At 45.6% G+C, this 18,457-nt stretch overlaps 2 protein-coding genes across 3 annotated transcripts in view; one reads left to right on the top strand and one right to left on the bottom strand.

The window, feature by feature from the left end:
- LOC117654732 (uncharacterized) overlaps window positions 1–18,457 on the top strand; it is a 68,746-nt gene that overhangs the window by 32,334 nt on the left and 17,955 nt on the right. The window lies entirely within an intron of this gene.
- EPHA2 (EPH receptor A2) overlaps window positions 1–18,457 on the bottom strand; it is a 37,842-nt gene that overhangs the window by 9,457 nt on the left and 9,928 nt on the right. The window contains exons 2-9 of the mRNA XM_034401585.3: window positions 16,769–16,836; window positions 14,934–15,594; window positions 6,687–6,842; window positions 5,363–5,695; window positions 4,040–4,164; window positions 3,751–3,910; window positions 2,182–2,284; window positions 884–939 (exon numbers count right to left, since the gene is read on the bottom strand). Of these exons, the coding sequence (XP_034257476.3) occupies window positions 884–939; window positions 2,182–2,284; window positions 3,751–3,910; window positions 4,040–4,164; window positions 5,363–5,695; window positions 6,687–6,842; window positions 14,934–15,594; window positions 16,769–16,836 (1,662 nt within the window). The remainder of the gene's footprint in view (window positions 1–883; window positions 940–2,181; window positions 2,285–3,750; window positions 3,911–4,039; window positions 4,165–5,362; window positions 5,696–6,686; window positions 6,843–14,933; window positions 15,595–16,768; window positions 16,837–18,457) is intronic.

The following is an 18,457-nucleotide window of genomic DNA, read 5'->3' as shown; positions in this document are numbered from 1 at the left end:
ATGAACGTTCCTACTCAGGGCCCAAATGGATTACTGCAGTGATGGCGAACCTTTTCGGCACTGAGCGCGTGTCTAGGCTACAACCTGGAAGAGAAGCTGCCCAGGGCGCATGCGTGTGCCTGAAAATGAACTTCCGGTTTCAGCGACTGAACCTCCGGTTTCAGCTACTGAACTAATAACTTCCGTTTTCAGCGACTGAACTTCCGGTTTCAGTGGCTGAACTAATAACTTCCGGTTTCAGCTACCGAACTTCCGGTTTCAGCTACTGAACTTCCGGTTTCAGCTACTGAATTAATGAACTTCTGGTTTCAGCTACTGAATTAATGAACTTCCAGTTTCAGCTACTGAACTTCTGGTTTCAGCTACTGAACTTCAGGTTTCAACTACTGAACTTCCAGTTTCAGCTCCTGAACTAATAACTTCCGGTTTCAGCTCCTGAACTTCCGGATTTAGCTCCTGAACTTCTGGTTTCAGCTACAGAACTAATGAACTTCCAGTTTCAACTACTGAACTTCCGGTTTCAGCTACTCAACTTCCGGTTTCAGCCAGCTACTCTTTCGGGTTTCTGGCATGCACGCATGTGGGGCGATCAGCTGGCCAGCGCACGTGCTCACACAGGAAAACGGAAGACCACCTCTTCCAGTTTCTGGCACTGCCATATGCAAAAAGGCCAGCTGATGGTTGCGCGCACATGCGCGCCAGAAACCCTGAAGAGGAACGGGCGATGCCGCGCGTGCCAGGCGACATGATTCCACGTGTCACTTCGGGCACGCGTGCCGTAGATTCGCCATCACGGGATCACTGTATTTTGGATTCTTTCCAGCGACCCAGTTTTCTTCCATTTTCCCAGTGCAGCCATACAATCAAGCGACTTAATACTCACCAGATTTGGAAAAGTAAACATCTTCTGAAGTCTGTCTGGTCCGCAAATTCTTTTTCCTAAATGAAAATTTAAAGGGTTAACTGATAATTCCTGAAAGACGGCAGTGTCTTCAACTCCTCCCAAAGACACACACGCATCTCCGAACAGCTGGATTAAAGAAGCCTATTTTGTATTGTAGTATTTCTTCTCTCCCATTGTTATTAAAACTTTGGAATAAGGAGGCCCAGACTTCAGCAGGAGGCCTGGGAGATGCTTATGGATCTCAGCTGCTGCATTGTTTCCTCTTCAGGTTCTCTCTTCTGCAGAAATGGCGCACTGGGTCTACTATTAATGTTCATTTTCTTGCAGGTTTAAAAAACTGGATGATACGCCTATCTCTAACTTAGCACGCTTTCTTCTTCTGTAATTTTTTTTTTTTAAATGGGCAAACCCAAAAGAGATTAAATTGGCAGACATTTCTCAAAGGGCTAGATGTCCATCTAGATTGCAGAGTGCAGAGAAAAGCAACAAAGATGATTAGGGGACTGGAGGCTAAAACATATGAAGAACAGTTGCGGGAAGTGGTTTAACGAAAAGAAGGACTAGGGGAGACATGACAGCAGTCTTCCAATATCTCAGGGGCTGCCCCAAAGAAGAGGGAGTCAAGCTATTCTCCAAAGCACCTGAGGGCAGGACAAGAAGCAATGGGTGGAAACTAACCAAGGAGAGAAGCAACTTTAGAACTAAGGAGAAATTTCCTGACAGTTAGAACCATTAATCAGTGGAACAACTTGCCTGCAGAAGTTGTGAATGCTCCAACACTGGACAGTTTTTAAGAAGATGTTGGATAACCATTTCTCTGAAGTGGTGTAGGGTTTCCTGCCTAAGCAGGGGGTTGGACTAGGAGACCTCAACTCTGTTATTCTAAATTCTAAAGATTCTTGGTCATCTGGATGGAATTCTACATTTCCTTTTGCTAACTCCCCCACCCCTACCCCTGTTCTCCCCACCCACCTCCTGCTTCACACACCCCTCACATTTAAAGAAACTTCAGCAAAAAAAAAGTGTGTGTGTGTGTGTGAAAAAAAAATAGTAAGTGCAGTTGCTGGAAAAAAAAGGTTGGAGTGAGGAAACTGAGACAGTTCGCCCACCGCCTGCACTCTTCTCTGGGCATAAGATTTGTATTGTTTCAATACCCACAGAGCCTGGGTGTTACAGTGGAGGCACATGGAGGGTAAAAATATGGGAAATGGGGCATTTTCAGCCCACCTAAACCTCATGTTCGAAAGAAACAGAATTTTAAAACAAATAACACCAACCTCTGTCGCATGAAGAGAAAAATTATCACGATGAGAGCAAGCATGAAGATGGAGCCAGCAATGGATCCTCCGAGGACCGCAGCAGTATTCACACCCTCTGGATCTATGGAGAGAAGAGTACTATAGGTAGTGGGGGAAGCCTTTTCTTTTCTTTTCTTTTCTTTTCTTTTCTTTTTTTTCTTTTCTTTTCTGAATAACTTTTCATCAAGTTATTTTTTTTAATTTATACAGATCATTGGGTGAATGGCGCAATGTTTGAGTAGCATACATTTCAATACATATAAACATGTTTCTAATTATTGCATTCCATTTTCCTTATTTCATATTATTTACGCCTACCTTTTACAAAATATGAAAATTTTAATTTTCATATAAATATTAACTAGTATGCAGTAACATCTAAACCGATGTGCTTTAGCATCCGTATTACCTTCCATTATAGTTTCAATAGTATAACCCTCAAGAAAAATATATATATATGAAATTGTCTGTTTTCTTTTCTCCCGTACACCATATTTCACCCATTTTTACAACATCCCTCTCCTTTCCTCTTCTTTCTCCTCCCTCTCTTCCTTCCTCTCCTCTTCTTCTCTCTTCTTTCCTCCCCTCTTCTTCTCGCTCCTTCTCTCCTTTTCCTGTCCCCTCTCTATTTCCCCTCTCTTCTTCTCCACTTCTATCTCCTTTCCTTTCTACTCTTCTCCTCCCTTCCCTTCCCCTTCCCTCTCGCCTTTCCCCGGGGGGGAAACCTTTTTCAAAAGACAAGTTAACCAGGATAGGTGGTTCTCAAATGGTAACTCTGCCTCAATATTGCATTTATTTTCGCTGCCATCTCATTAATCTTAAGAGCTTCCTCTGCAAAAAAAAAGAGAAAGGAAGAAAAAGAAAGAGAGAAAGAGAAAGAGTAGAGTAGAATAGAACAGAACAGAACAGAACAGAACAGAACAGAACAGAACAGAATTCTTTATTGTCCAAGTGTGATTGGACACACAAGGAATTTATCTTTGGTGCATATGTTCTCAGTGTACATAAGGAGAATAAAATACATTCATCAAGAATACAAAGATACAACACTTAGTGACAGTCAAGGTTACTAATAAGCTATCAAATCGTACTAGGAAACAAATAAAAACAATATAAATTAAAGATACAAGCAACATGTTATAGTCATAGGTGGGAAGAGATAGGTACTAGTAAGGAAGATTAATAGTAGTGCAGACTTAGTGAATAGTTCAGGAAAAAACTGTCCTTGTGTCTAGTTGTTCTGGTGTGCAGTGCTCTATAGCATTGTTTTGAGGGTAGGAGTTGAAACAGTTTATGTCCAGGATGCGAGGGGTCTGTAAATATTTTCACAGCCCTCTTTTTGACTTGTGCAGTATATAGGTCCTCAATGGAAGGCAGGTTGGTAGCCATGGTTTTTTCTGCAGATCTAATTATCCTCTGAAGTCTGTGTCTGTCGGGTTGCAGAACCAAACCAGACAAAAACAGGAAGGAAGGAAAGAAAGAAAGGAAAGGAAGAGAAAGAAAGGAAGAAAGGAAGAAAGAAAGAAAGAAAAAGGCAAGCAAACTCACTTTCAGGGAGCGTCTCAAACTCGTGCTCCATGCTGTGAGTGCCGTGGCCCTCCTGAGTCAGCGCCTGGACGCTCACCAGATACTTGGTCTTAGGAGTCAGCTTATGGAGGGTGACTGAGTTTCCTTCAGAGCGCAGGACGGAGTAACTGTTTTCATCCTTCTGTAACAACAACAAAGCAACAAAAATAAAAAATAAATAAAGCCCTCACGGCGCACTTTTCCTACTACAAAATACCAGCCCCACCCCCCGCCCACCAAAGGAAGTTGCAACGGTGGCGGAGAGTTATACCTTCTTCTTGTAAGTAACTTGGTATTTCCAAACGTGACTCTGTTGGCGAGGAGGGACGGTCCAAGATAACGTTAAGCTGGTAGTGGTGCGACTGTCCATAGTCACTGAAGTTACTCTTGGTGGTTCTGAACAAGGGGGAAGAGGAAGAGGATGAAGAAGGGCTGACAAAATCTGCATGTAGCCAGTTACGCTTTCCCCATAATTGCCTTTGCCAAATACGATGACATGAATTTACCTATCAACCCACGTTGGATTTACAGAATCAAAAGCCCGCTGCCCTAAGGGGACAACTTAGTTACTAGAGTGTTTCCCTAATGTTAAAAAGGATGCCCCAAATGAGAAACCTTTCTCCATTCTTGTAGCCATGATTAGAATTTGGAGAGAGGAGCCACAATGAACCCTGTCATAGAACTACCGTATTTTTCAGAGTATAAGACTCCTTTTTCCCCCAAAAAAGAGGGTGAAAATCTGGGTGTGTCTTATACTCCAAATGTAGCCCCGCCCAGCCTCTCAAATGGAGGATTCAGAGGCTGAAAAAAGCTTCAGAAAAGAAACCCTCAAACAGAGCTTCAGAAAAGAAACCTTCAAACAGAACTTCAGGAAAAAAAAAAACCAAACAGAGCTTCAGAAAAGAAGCCTCCAAACAGAGCTTCAGAGGCTTTTTTTCTGAAGCTGTTTCGGAGGCTTTCAGAGGCAGAAAAAAAAACAACAAAAAAAAGCAAGGCACAGAGCTCACAACCAAGGAACCTGTTGCTAAAATTCACCTCTGGGAACAGCTGATTGGGGATATTCCGGGGGAGGCGATCCACCTGCCAATCAGCGTTTTTCTTATTTTCCTCCCCAAAAACTAAGGTGCGTCTTATACTCCGAAAAATACGGTATTTTGATGTAGAACTAAACGATCGATAGAGTCTCGCCAAATACCAAAGAATCAAAGAATATAATAGAATAACAGAGTTGGAAGGGACCTTGGAGGTCTTCTAGTCCAACCCCCTGCCTAGGCAGGAAACCCTACACTACTTCAGACAAATGGTTATCCAACATCTTCTTAAAACCTTCCAGTGTTGGAGCATTCACAACTTCTGGAGGCAAGTCCTTCCACTGATTAATTGTTTTAACTGTCAGGAAATTTCTCCTTAGTTCTAAGTTGCTTCTCTCCTTGATTAGTTTCCACCCATTGCTTCTTGTCCTACCCTACAAAGAACTGTAGCCTTTCTTAATTCCACCCAGGGACCACGAACTGACAGCCCCGGCCACTTGGCATCTCACCGTATCCTTAGATCCTGTCCCTTTTAATCTGGTTACGATACCCGAGACCTTTACCTGTCTGATTGACGCTGATGCTAGTGACTCCGTAGCTGCGTTGGGTACTGAAGGAGGATACTCCATTATGAGCTTCTACGGTGAAAGTGTAATTCACGTGAGGCTCCAGATCACTAATCGTCAAAGACGTGCCGGTGAGTTTGTGCGGATTTTCTGAATATCGGAGAGTGGCGTCACAAGACCGGCAGTCCCCCGAGTCTGGCCAGCACTGTTCGCACGACACTCGGTAGGTGACATCTTGGCGTCCACCCGTGTTCTTAGGCGGTGACCAGCGCAGCTGGACTTTAGCACCCAGACCGATTGCTGTCACCCCCTGAGGAGCAGTAGGGGGCTCTGTCAGATAGGAGACAAAAAGAATAATTTAATTAAAAAAAAAAAAAGCATACCCAGATCTCTTGGATGCAAACCAGCAATTTAACTGATTTAACTGCACATTTTTCTCTCGGGTTCCATTGTGTATCTCTCTCTGCCCTTTATCTCCCGGTGCCTTTCCTTCCTCTTCTATTCTGCACTTCCTTAGATGGGATATGGACAAAGCAAAATTGTAAAAGCCAATCTTAAGGGTATTTTTTTTAAAAAAAAATTATTATTCCAGAATTGTTTCACTAAACAGAAGTCATAAAAGTGTAGGTCCCGCCGATCGGAGTGAAGAAATGTGTATTGCTCTCCTTTCCAAGATCTGATATACATTTGTATTGTCCAGCGCTTATCTCGGCTGCCTAGCCACAATCCCTCCCAAACACCAATTCTGTTTCTCACTTGCTTTTTTTAAAAAGTTTTTTTTTAATTTTATTTTTATATAAACAATCCATTTTCCATTAACCAGTGCGTGATGGCGGCGGGTGGTTTGGAGAACCGGTAGCAAATAACCTTGCCCCCAGCCCCCCCACAATGCCCAGGTGAGCCGCGCTATCATCAGAGGATTTTTTTTTCTCTTTTAAAAGCATTTTTTCTACAACCTCTTCGGCCAAAGAGGTTGTAGGGAAAAAAAATGCCTTTAAAAGCCTTTGGCAATCCCAGCTGAGTTGCCTGATTGTCAGAGGCTTCTCAAAGCATTTTTTTTCTGCAACCTCTTAAGGTTGTAGAAAAAATGCTTTTAAAAATAATAATAAAAAAAAAGTTGGCCACGCCCACCCAATCACATTACCCACCACCACCACCAAGCCACGCCCACAGAACCGGTAGTAACAAATTTTACATTTCACCACTGCACGTATGTATTTTAGCGCCTTTTTTTTTTCTTCTGCGCAAATCCACCACATATGATAGTACGAGCCCGGTGTCTGGTGGCATTTCCAACATTTAGCTGATTTGTCTCACTTACTTGTGCACGACATGGAAACCGGATCACTTGGAGCCCGGAAGTAGCCTTCCTCACATGGACACAAAGTGGAGCCTTCCGAAGAAGGCAGCGTGTGCGCGGGACACTTCGAGCAAGCGCTGTTGGAGACATCTTGTTTAAAGAATCCAGGCGAGCAAGCTGGAAGAAAAACATTTTTTAAAAAAAACTGCCATTTCAACCAGCATATTAAGCCAGGCTTGGCCAGTGAATATAGTTAGACCAGGGGTCAGCAACCTGTGGCTCTGGAGCCGCATGTGGCTCTTTCACCCCTCTGCTGCAGCTCCCTGTCACTCAAAATAGGCGTCACAACCCGCCAATGTGCGACACCTGCCGGCATGCCATTTATTGAGCTTTTCAACCCCCCCTGGTAGGTCAACCATGGATAAATCCAAGAAAAGAAAAGTTTCAGAAGAAAACGGAACGTTTAATTCAACTACATATGCTAGTTTTGTGGCCGCTCAAGAAATGGCCAGGCATGGGAAAGGTTTTGTGGCTCCCGGTGTTTTCTTTTCTGTGGGGAAACGAGTCCAAATGGCTCTTTGAGTGTTTAAGGTTGCAGACCCCTGAGTTAGACAGAATCGGCTACAATCGAACGCAGAGACACATGGATTGATAGAGGATTGTGAACAAAATCATTTTCTTGGTCTTGAGTCTCCACCTCTAAACTGGGAATGAATGTATTATTACAAGCGCCCGAAATAAAAACACGTCCAAGAGAGAGCACTTGGGTGCTTTCAAAATGAAGCAGTGCTGGCCCTGAAGTTTTGAAAAAAAAACACAGCTTCACCTCGAAACCGAGGCGAGGCGGGAAGGGCACCGCCCAACTTGAAGTGGGTGAGATCAGAGCATCTGCCTGATGCCATTTTGCTTTTTATAGCATCACTTGCTGATATCGGCAGATTTTGAAAGTAGAACATTGTTGTCATTATGTTGGCAGGACAGGGCTGCAGAGAAAATACCATTCAGCTTAAGAGTATTAATTTCCTGGCCAACTACATACTTCATATTTACTTCCTGGACAACTACAGCCTCCCGTCGGAAACAGCTTTGCTCTCTGGGTGTCCCGGGGAATTGAGTCACTTCCGGTATGAATCGGTAGAAGTCGAGACTTTGGAAACTCTTGTTTGAGCTTCTCTCTCGCCGGCCACTACCTCTTGCCCTCAGGACTGCAGTCGCTGGGGAGGGGGGGAGAGGCTTCTGGAGAAAAGCCCCTCTACCTGAGAGACCGTGAAGGCCATTCTGAAGATCACTGAAATTGGTCTTTCCCATCTCCTACCTCTTCTATCATATCTCAAGATCTAAAATGGACCCCTAACATCAAAAATGTCATCAAAAAAGCACAACAAAGAATGTTCTTTCTGCACCAACTCAGGAAGCTCAAACTGCCCCAGGAGTTCCTGATCCAGTTCTACAGAGGAATTATTGAGTCTGTCATCTGCACCCCCATAACTGTCTGGTTTGGCTCTGCAACCCAACAAGACAGACAGAGACTTCGGAGGATCATTAGAACTGCAGAAAAAACAATTGCTACCAATCTGCCTTCCATGGTGGACCTGTATACTGCACGAGTCAAAAAGAGGGCTGGGAAAATATTTACAGACCCCTCGCATCCTGGACATAAATTATTTCAATTCCTACCCTCAAAACGACACTCTAGAGCACTGCACACCAGAACAACTAGACACAAGAACAGTTTTTTCCCGAACGCCATCACTCTGTTCAACAAATAATCCCCTCAACACTGTCAAACTATTCACTAAGTCTGCATTACTATTACTATTAGTCTTCTCACCCATCTCCTCCCACTTATGACTGTATGACTGTAATGTTGCCGTATCCTTACGATTTATATTGATTGTTTCCTAGTATGATTTGACTGCTTATTTGTACCCCATGACTATCATTAAGTATTGTACCTTATGATTCTTGATGAATGTATTTTATTCTCCTTATGTACACTGAGAGCATATGCACCAAAGACAAATTCCTTGGGTGTCCAATCACACTTGACCAATTAAAGAATCCTTCTTCTTCTTCTTCTTAGGAAGAAGCTTGGACAGTGTGATTGGGGTGGTGGTGCAGCTTTTATGAGATTCCGAGCACATCAAGTGCTGAGGAGTGGGAAGAAAAGACATACACGGGCTTCCCTAGCAGGTTTTTACGAGAAGGAACTCTGGGGCTACTCTTGCATGGCTGCACCGGTTCCTTCTGTCCTGCTGGAATTGGGCCCTTTGAGTAAGTGGGGAAGCCCTTTGATGACGGATGCTGCTCTAGGCCCCTAGGACTCCCCAGATTCAAGTCCCCGCTCAACCAGGAAGGATCACCAAGTGGATTTAGGGCAGTTTGGCATTCGTGTATTTCTTGTGAGATTCAAGTGAGTAGAAAGAAAAAAGTAGAGAGTAGTATGGAGTAGAGAGTTGGTCTCTGACCGAAAACTACTTGAAGAAACTAGAATCTTTTGAAATGTGGATTTATAGATGGCTGCTACATATAAGCTAGGTTTTTTTTTTGTTTGTTTGTTTTTTTTAAAATTTGATTTATATGCCGCCCTTCTCCGGAGACTCAGGGCAGCCTTCAATGCGTTAAGCAATAGCCTTCATACTTTTGTATATTCATACAAAGTCAGCTTATTGCCCCCACAAACTGGGTCCTCATTTAACCTACCTTAGAAAGGACGGAAGGCTGAGTTAACCTTGAGCCTGGCAAGATTCGAACCTGCAGTAATTGCAGGCAGCTGTGTTAACAGGATGCTTTAGACCACTGTGCTACCAAGGTTAACAAAATGAGGAGGGGATAAGCCGCCTGGGAAAGCCAAGGGAAAATCATCAAAGCCATTAAAAAGGGAAAGTTAGAATATTTCGGATATGCGATGCAACACCCAGAAAAATACGGCATCCTTCACTTAATCCTCCTAGGAAAGATTGAAGGCAAATGAGGTCCAGGCAGAAGAACATCATCATGGCTTCAAAACCTAAAGGACCGGTTTGGACAAATCACAGCAGCACTTTTTCACACGCGGCTGTTGACAAAAATAGGATCATCAACATGATCGCCAACGTCCGGTGACGGATATGGCACAAAAAAGAAGAAAGAAAAAAGGTAGCATGGATAACTGAGGCCCCAAATAACATTCTACATCCCCTTGGTCAAATAATCAATCTTCAGCTTTGTCGATTCAATATCTTAAAACTCTTTCTGCGTTTCTAAACTTCTACCTAGACTGGAACTTTTATTATCGTACAAAGATTGAATCCAAGCAAACAATAGAGATTACAGGTTGAATAGAAGAAAAGACAGCCTCAGTTTCTCCAGAAACAACACTGCCACTCCAAAGTTCAGCCTGTTATTTTGCGTGTGGTCCCTTTTCAGTCTGCGGAGAAACAAAGAGACGGCAGTAAACCTGCCCCCATAAATGGGCAGGAGGGAAGGGGTGGTGCCCAGAGCCCTTCCTCCCTCAAGGAGGAGCAGAGTGTATCGGGCAGAGCTGAGACGGTGGGGCCTTATGGAGGTGGAGAACGGTACAGGCAAGGCTGAAGATGCTACCGAGATCTTGGAATGCATGTTTTTTTATATACGGTGTGACTGTTTACCCCTTATTGTTTCCTTCAACCCCCAACACGGAAATTTAGGCAGCTCCCATTGAAATGAGTTGCAGATGAGCAGTTGTTGACAGTATAGGTTCTTCTGCTTGAGCAGGGGGCTGGACTAGAAGACCTCCAAGGTCCCTTCCAGCTTTGTTCTAAGATTCTAAGCTGCTCAGAAAATAGCCAGAGAGTATTTCCATCATTCTGTAAATTTTCAGTGCAGTACATTGTCATCTCTAGGGCTCAGACCAGGGGTGCTATTCAGCAGGTTCTGGAGAACCGGTGGCGGAAATTTTTAGTAGTTCGGAGAACCAGCAAATTCCACCTCTGGCTGGCCCCAGAGTGGGGTGGGAATGGAGATTTTGCAATATGCTTCCCCCCAGGAGTGGAGAGGGAATGGGGATTTTGCAGTATCCTTCCCCTGCCACGCCCACCAAGCCATGCCCACAGAACCGGTAGTAAAAAAATTTGAATTCCACCACTATCTCAGACCCTTGGATCATCTTAGTCAACGTTGACTTGTAGCTTTTTCATGCCAGGGATGGAATTTGAGGGTATCTTTCATGCAAATTATCTGTTATCAAACAAAAACTCAACACTGTTACGATTGGCCCATCTTAATGGGTGAGAAGAGCTGGTATACTAGTATATTTCAGTTTTAGGATTTTTTTTTTTTTTTTAAAAAGAATATCCAGTTGCAGCTATTATTTTATCAGAGATGGTCCAGTAAAGCAAGGAGGAAAACAGGTGCTACAGAAAGTCTACTCAGAATGACAATTCACTAGGTATCTATGGCAGTGGTAATTTTTTTTAGTGCCAGTTCTGTGGGCGTGGCTTGGTGGGCATGATGTGGCTTGGCGGGCGTGGCAGGAGAACGATACTGCAAAATCTCCATTCTCACCACACTCCAGGGGAAGGATACTGCAAAATCCCCATTCCCATCTTACTCTGCGGCCAGCCAGAGGTGGTATTTGCCGGTTCTCTGAACTGCTCAAAAATTCCGCTACCAGTTTTCCGAACTTCTCAAAATTTCCGCTACCGGTTCTCCGAACTGCTCAAAAATTCTGCTACCAGAGCCTGCTGGATTTCACCCCTGGTGAAAAATGGGAAAAAGCACCTTTGGGACAATTTACTAGGATTTGCGGCAAGTGCAACATAGGTACTTAGGATTTGTTGATGTTCCTAGAAGCATCTATGGCACATCCTCGAATCACGAACCCAAAGGGCAAATGTGTGTGTCTTTTTAACTGTAACGGTGGGCCAGAGGGCCCAGCTTTTGTCTGGACCTGTGCAGCAGCGAAGCGGAGTTTGGCACAGGGTGAAGCATTCTGGGCGCATCTTAAAACTGGAACAGGGCCACCCTCTTCCACCCCCACCTTAGCGAAGACTTCTCTCTGTGCCTCGGGGGCCAAAGGGGGGCCATGTGCAATTAGAAGGCATGTTGAGGCCTTGCCTTGGGCTTCCCAGGCAGGTGTGCCAGCAGCTGCTTCCTTGGTATTAACTGGGAGTGGCGGTTATAATGGATAGTCAGGATGTTGCTGAACTGACTGCGACCGTACGTTATCGTCTGCGGAGTCTTTCAGCGGTATAGATCTCCTAAAAACTCTTACTCAGAATGCAAGCTGTCTGTTCCAGCCACTCCACCCTTGGATTGGTCAGAATTCAAAATTTGTATTTTAACATTCAAGAGGGAGATTCACGCAACGCCAATCACAGGTCTAAAGCTTCGCTTATTGTATTGATTATTCCTCTAATGCCTGCTACGTGACATCATAGCCAAACTGAAATCCAGTGGGACAATTCTAATATTTGAATTAAATTAGCAGGTAGGTAGAGCTACCAAATGAGGCTACCAAAATCTGGATGGTTGCAAACAGCAGCCAAGGAATACAGAAAAGGCCAGCCACAGTCTGCAGCCCAGATTTTGTAGGAATAGTGGAGGTAAACTCTAAACCGGGGTCTGCAACCTTAAGCACTCAAAGAGCCATTTCCCACAGAAAAGAAAACACTGGGAGCCACAAAAACCTTCCCGTGCCTGACTATTTTTTGAGCAGCCACAAAACTAGCAAAGAGGAAGGTGTGCCAGCCTGTTGGAGAGAGAGGGAGGTGGGTGATGGGAAGAGTAAGTTCCTTTTCCTCAATTCTTCAAAGCTGTTCGCAAAGAACAATCTAAAATACCAATATGGTTAGAAGAAATGCTACAGCAACGAACAGAGCTAAGACTAGAGATATTCTTATTGGGAATACTACCAGAGAAATATAGTAAAGAAGATATATATTTGACTATTCACAAAATAACAGTGGCTAGAATAGTTTTTGCAAAAAAAACTGGAAAGCAGACAAAATCCCAGAGATAATAAAGAAAATTTTAGAATGTGTAGAAATGAACAGATTAACATTGAGAATAAAAGATAAAGAGGAATCGATGTATTTCAAGACATGGGAAAATTTTAATGATTGGTTAGAAAAGAAATATAAATAAAGATAGAGTGAGGAAGTGGATAGGGAAAAGACAAATAAGAGAAAAGACAATAAAAAGAATAGAAACTCAGATGACGCCTGGGTAAATGGAAAAGGGGGAAGGGGAGGAAAGAGAAAAAGTGTTAGTATAAAAGTACATGAATGATAAAATAGATGTAATTATTAAACAAAAAATAATTTGAAATGAAGATATATATAAATAGAAAATTGGGGCTGCTCGAGTACCATTCTAGAAGAAAATATCACCAAAAAAGGGACGTCATGACGTCCGCGCAGGTGGGCGGAGACTTCCACAGCTGCCACTGCTACCAGTTCTCCCTGAGCCGGAGAGAACCGGCTGAATTTCACCCTTGGCTGTGGGTGAAATTTATGCATTATGCATCCATCCAGAGCAGGCTCCTGGATAGGATGGAGGGCCCAGATGGGACATTTAGAGGAGGAGTGGCTCTTGAAGGAGCGCTCAAGCAGGCACATTGCTGTGCAGTCTTTTCCTTTTGCAGGAGCTGCAAGAGAACGGGTTTTGAGGGGAAAGTATCACATCCCCTTCTACATGACCACGGACTGTGAGAACTTGCTGAAACCCTAGCAAGAGAGGCACTTTAGAGGTGAGGCACCTGGAAGTGGGCCTTGAGGAAACGCAAATAAAATCTGGTGTGTCATTTCCCCTCCCCTTTGGAATTTCCTTGGGAAGGATCTCCCCCCCCCACAAAGGATCCTTGGAGATCAAGAAAGGAAAACATTTGTAGCTCAGAGCTGAAATGAGGGCTCCTTGGTACTCTCTGAGCTCGGTGGTTTCCTTGCAGACGTTTCAAGACCCAACTAGGCATCCTCATCAGTGCTAGAACGGAAGAAGGATTTACCCTCTGCAAGCAAGTTGGGCTTAAAGGGAAGCTTTGGCCTAGCCACTTCGGAGGGCACCCGAGTTCCAATAAGACTGGCTTAAAAACCCAGGACCGCCTCCACATTTGGGCCCTGGCGACACTGGTTATCAGGGGCCAAACGGGACTGGTGTCAGGCGGGAGAGAAGTATGATAATGGCTTATCAGATAAGCCCCATAGCGAACAGGAAAAGAAGGGGGGGGGAGTCTGTTGGAAAGTCTGTGTGTGCTCAAGAGGGCTCTGTAACCTTGAGAGAGCTCCGTATCTCTCTCCAAACTCCAGGCACATTCCTGAAGCACAATCTGCTTGTCTCAGCCTCCTTGTGCGCCTAGGCACCTCCTCCCTGCTTAGGGACTAGGCTTGCTTTATACAACATACTGGCTGGAACATTCTACCTATCGAAGGAAGGAGACATCAACTGGCTTTGTCAGGCCCCGTGATTGAATCCTAACCTAAGAGAGATTGGGTCTGCCTGCCAATGTGAAACGCAGAGGGGAAGGTAGCACAGACAGAGTGGAGCTGCGCAGCTTCTGCACGGCACCCAGCCGTAGCTTCTGAAGCATGGGGGGAAAAAAACCCCATCCTGTCAGAAGGCCTCACTGGCTCTGCCAGGTGCCTGCACGATCTGAGGTCTCCCTGCCATCCGGCTGTTCTTCTTGTCGAGCAGGAACTGAGCGAGAGACGGCACACCCCAGCCAGGAGACAGAGGGTGTCTCTCTAGGGAGGGAGCTCGGCGGGAAGGGATCGGCTGGTTCTCCAGCGGTTCCTGGAGGGCCGAAGCACACCTGCTCGGCTTCCCACACCGCACCTGGGGAGGGGCCGCAAGGGAGCCCCGTGCTTCCTCTCCTGCCAGGCATCCAGCTGCAAACGCTTCCCGATGGTCAGTTCCAAGGCCAGGCTCTGTCCTGGAGCCCCCTTATTTCACCCCAGGAAAGGCAAAGCCATGGCATATCCCCCCTCCTTGGATATTAGATGCTCTCCCAGAATAAGGGGCTAGGTCAGGGGTCTGCTACCTTAAACACTCAAAGAGTGGGGCACTTGCATTGCATTTTGTGGATCCGGACACACGTTCATGCATTTGCACACGTGTGTGCACGCTTTTGGCACTCGGCACCAAAAAAGTTAAAACATCACTGTCCTAGAATCGGCCCGTTGCTTCGCTTTCATAGAAGCCGGAACTGACTTCATTTCCCCTCCTCAACTTTTTAAAATGGTTGTTTATTGAGTGGCTGGCAGGCTAGAAATTCAGTCAACGAAGCCGGAGGGAGCGTCGCGGTTGACTTACCTCTGCAGCTGTCCCCGTCTTTTTCGTACCCTTCTCGGCAAAGGCACTCGCCAATAGGCACCAGCCACTCTCCGTCTGAGTTGCAGTGCATGAAGGGTTCCTCGGTGGCCACGGCCTCTGCAACACAAGTGCCAGGCACCTTGGCCAGGACTTGCGAATCGGCCCCGGCAATGGTTTCCGGGAAGCTGGCCATATTGCGGAAGACGCCGGGACACTTCTTGTAGTAGATTCGGACGGAGAGCAGTGCCACGCAGGCTCCGATGTCCTGGAAGGCCACGTAGAAGCCCTTCCGGGTGAGGGGCCCGACCGATCGCACCTCCACGTTGATCTTCACGTTGCGGGTGGTGAAGTCTTCCAACAAGGTGATCTCGTCGGGGGCGATCGTGGCAATCTTTTGGAACTGGCGCTTCTGGAAATTGATGCCGTAGTCGACGTCCGACTCCGCGTAGAAGAGGTTGAAAGTCTCCTTGCAGGTGCCTGTCCCAGGGGAAAAGGTGTTGCAATCCCGGACGGTGAATTGGATTTCAATGAAGATACGCTGGGCTTCCCCTCGGTAGATCCAGTTGGTCCTCAGCCAGTTATCCTGATCGCCTTCCTGCACGTTGCAGACTGAGTAAATGTAGATGAGGGATTCGTTCATGACGTTCTGAAGAAGATCCCACTGGTGGAGGGAGGGAGGGAGAAGACATCAAGGTGTTGCTTTTAACACAGTCCACAGCCACAAAACTCCTCGCTCTGGGCCGTCACAGCCAATTCTAATAATAAATCTCCTAATCTACATCCATCTAATCTCACATTGTCAACTGTGGCTAGGTAAAGGTAAAGATTTCCCTTGCACATATGTGCTAGTCGTTCCCGACTCTAGGGGGCGGTGCTCATCTCCGTTTCAAAGCCGAAGAGCCAGCACTGTCCGAAGACATCTCCGTGGTTATGTGGCCGGCATGACTCAACGCTAAAGGCGCACGGAAGGCTGTTACCTTCCCACCAAAGGTGGTCCCTATTTTTCTACTTGCCTTTTTTACGTGCTTTCAAACCGCTAGGTTGGCAGAAGCTGGGACAAATCACGGGAGCTCACCCCGTTATACGGCACTAGGGATTTGAACCGCTGAACTGCCAACCTTTCTGATTGACAAGCTCAGCGTCTTAGCCGCGTCCCTTTGGTTAGTGACAACAAAGAACCTAGATGGATTTCCCTGGCTTTCTTAAGTTTAGAGCTGTGCTTCCCAGAACTATTTCATTTTGGCCTCTTTTTTCCCATTTGCCCATCCTTTCAAAACCCAATTAGTTTAGCAGTATCCTATAATTGTACTCTTTTAATCCGATGGAGAAATCTTTTTTCAGTTCAACCTTCTTCACCCTGCTAATGTTACTCTCCATCTAGACCCTGCAGTGAAAGAGTTATTTCTTTCTTTTTTCTTTTTTGAAAACTTTTTCAGTTTTCTTATACACATAACATAAAATGTACATTTTCTTATACATAATTAATCCTACATATACATGTTTTCCTTAAAGCATTAAAATAAGGCATTTTAATTTACATTCGGAGTTGCCCTTCTACCCTTTTCTTCCCTCATTTCGCAACAACCCTTCTTCTTCTCCTCTTTTCCTTCCCTCCCTCCTCTCTCTCCTACTTTCTCCTTCCTCCTCTCCTACCTCATCCTACTTCCCGGAAGGGTCTCTGTTGCCCCCAGAAGAGTATTTGTTCCCTTTTTAAAACATGAAAACAAATATTTTAAGCAGAAGCTTGTTATGCTTTCCGCCCTCCAAAAATCGAATTAACGCTGAAAGCAAGCTTTTTTTTCTAGACTATTTTGCAAGAAAGAGCTGGAACTTACCCCTTTTCCATAGGGATGATTGAGCCATCCGAGATCCCCCTGAGCCTTGGCAAAATCCAGCAGGACGACTAGAAGAAAAAGGAGACGTGCGCCTTTTAAAAGATGCCTTTTAGACAGTATCACCTGAGCCCCATAAGCCCTTCAAACTGTGGGAAAATAATAGGAAATCTTTAAAGCTCTAAAAATGCACCCAAGAGCTCAGGTTGGAGAAAGACGATTTTTACAGCTGCAGCTTTCCTCTGGCACAGCAGGGCAGCACAGAAAAAGTCCTGGCAGACAACCTCCAAACCTATCACCTTCCCTTGCCCCGAGAGAAGTGAAGCTCCGTCCCCCCAAGGAGGAACTGAGGATGGCTTGGGCAGGAGCAGGGAGATGCAAAGACTTAAAACCTCCAGATCAGGGGTGAAATGCTCCCAGTAGCGATGGTGACCGGTAGTTCGGAGAACCGGTAGCGATGGCAGCGCGAGGCTCCGCCCATCCACCCGGTCGTCATTAATTCCTGGATTTAACCAGGAAGTAACCTGTTTTTTTAGCCTCTGCGCATGCACAGAAGGGTTTACGTATGCGCAAAGGGTCCAAGCACACGTGCACTTCCAAACCGGTTGGGAATGTAAGTAGATTTCACCCCTGCTCCAGGTAGGTTCTTAAGTAAAGAGCATTGAATGCCATTTGCTCTTCCGAACAGATGCCCCTTAACTATTAAGGGAGGCAGGTGTTGTGCCAGCGGCTAATCCCTGGGAGCAGAATGCTCAATAGGAAAAGGTTAATTTTCTCCCCGAGTCACCTATTTCTATGCATGCGCTTGCCACATCAGGTCAGTGGCTATGCCCACAGGATTCACCGTATTTTTCGGATTATAAGACACACCGGACCATATGACGCACCTAGGTTTAGAGAAGGAAAACAAGGGGGGGGGGAGTTTTTGGCCTCCGCGCGTCCCGTTTTTAGCCTCCCCGACGCCAGGGAAGCTGAAATGCCAGGGCAAAAACGGGACCTCCGGAGGCCAAAAACGGGCCCATTTTTGGCCTGCAGAGTGCTTCTGGACGCTGGGGAGGGCAAAAACAGGACGTGCACAGGGTTTGGGAGACCAAAAATGGGCCCATATTTGCTCTATAAGACGCACAGACATTTCCACCCACTTTTTTGGGGGGCGGGGAATAGAATAGAATAGGGATAGGGATAGGATAGGATAGGATAGGATAGGATAGGATAGGATAGGATAGGATAGGATAGAATAGAATAGAATAGAATAGAATAGAAGTTTATTGGCCCAGTGTGATTGGACACCCAAGTAAGATTGAGAACACAATGGAGCAAGTAGAAGGGGTCTCTTAATCTCCTGGCGGCGGCTGTGTAGAGTCCTAAGGGGAGCAATTAATGCTAACCATCCAACAGAGGAGAGCTTAGTTAGAGGAGAGCCAGCAAAAGGAATCCTTCAATAACAAAACGTTCTTAAAATATTCCAACGTAAAATGAGCAACAACGTTCGGTTAGAACAAGGGTCAGCAACCCGCAGCTCTGGAGCCGCATGTGGCTCTTTCACTCCTCTGCTGCGGCTCCGTGACACAAAATATGCCTCACAACTGCCAGTGTGCGACACCCGCCGGCATGCAATTTATTGAGCTTTTCAACCCCCGGTAGGCCAACCATAGATAAATCCAAGAGAAGAAAAGCTTCAGAAGAAAACAG

This window comes from Pantherophis guttatus, chromosome 15 (genome assembly GCF_059756535.1).
Source record: "Pantherophis guttatus breed Tessera chromosome 15, ASM5975653v1, whole genome shotgun sequence".
Taxonomy (NCBI): Eukaryota; Metazoa; Chordata; class Lepidosauria; order Squamata; family Colubridae; genus Pantherophis; species Pantherophis guttatus.
Note: the sequence above shows the minus strand (reverse complement) of the source record. Positions and strands in the feature narration are given on the sequence as shown.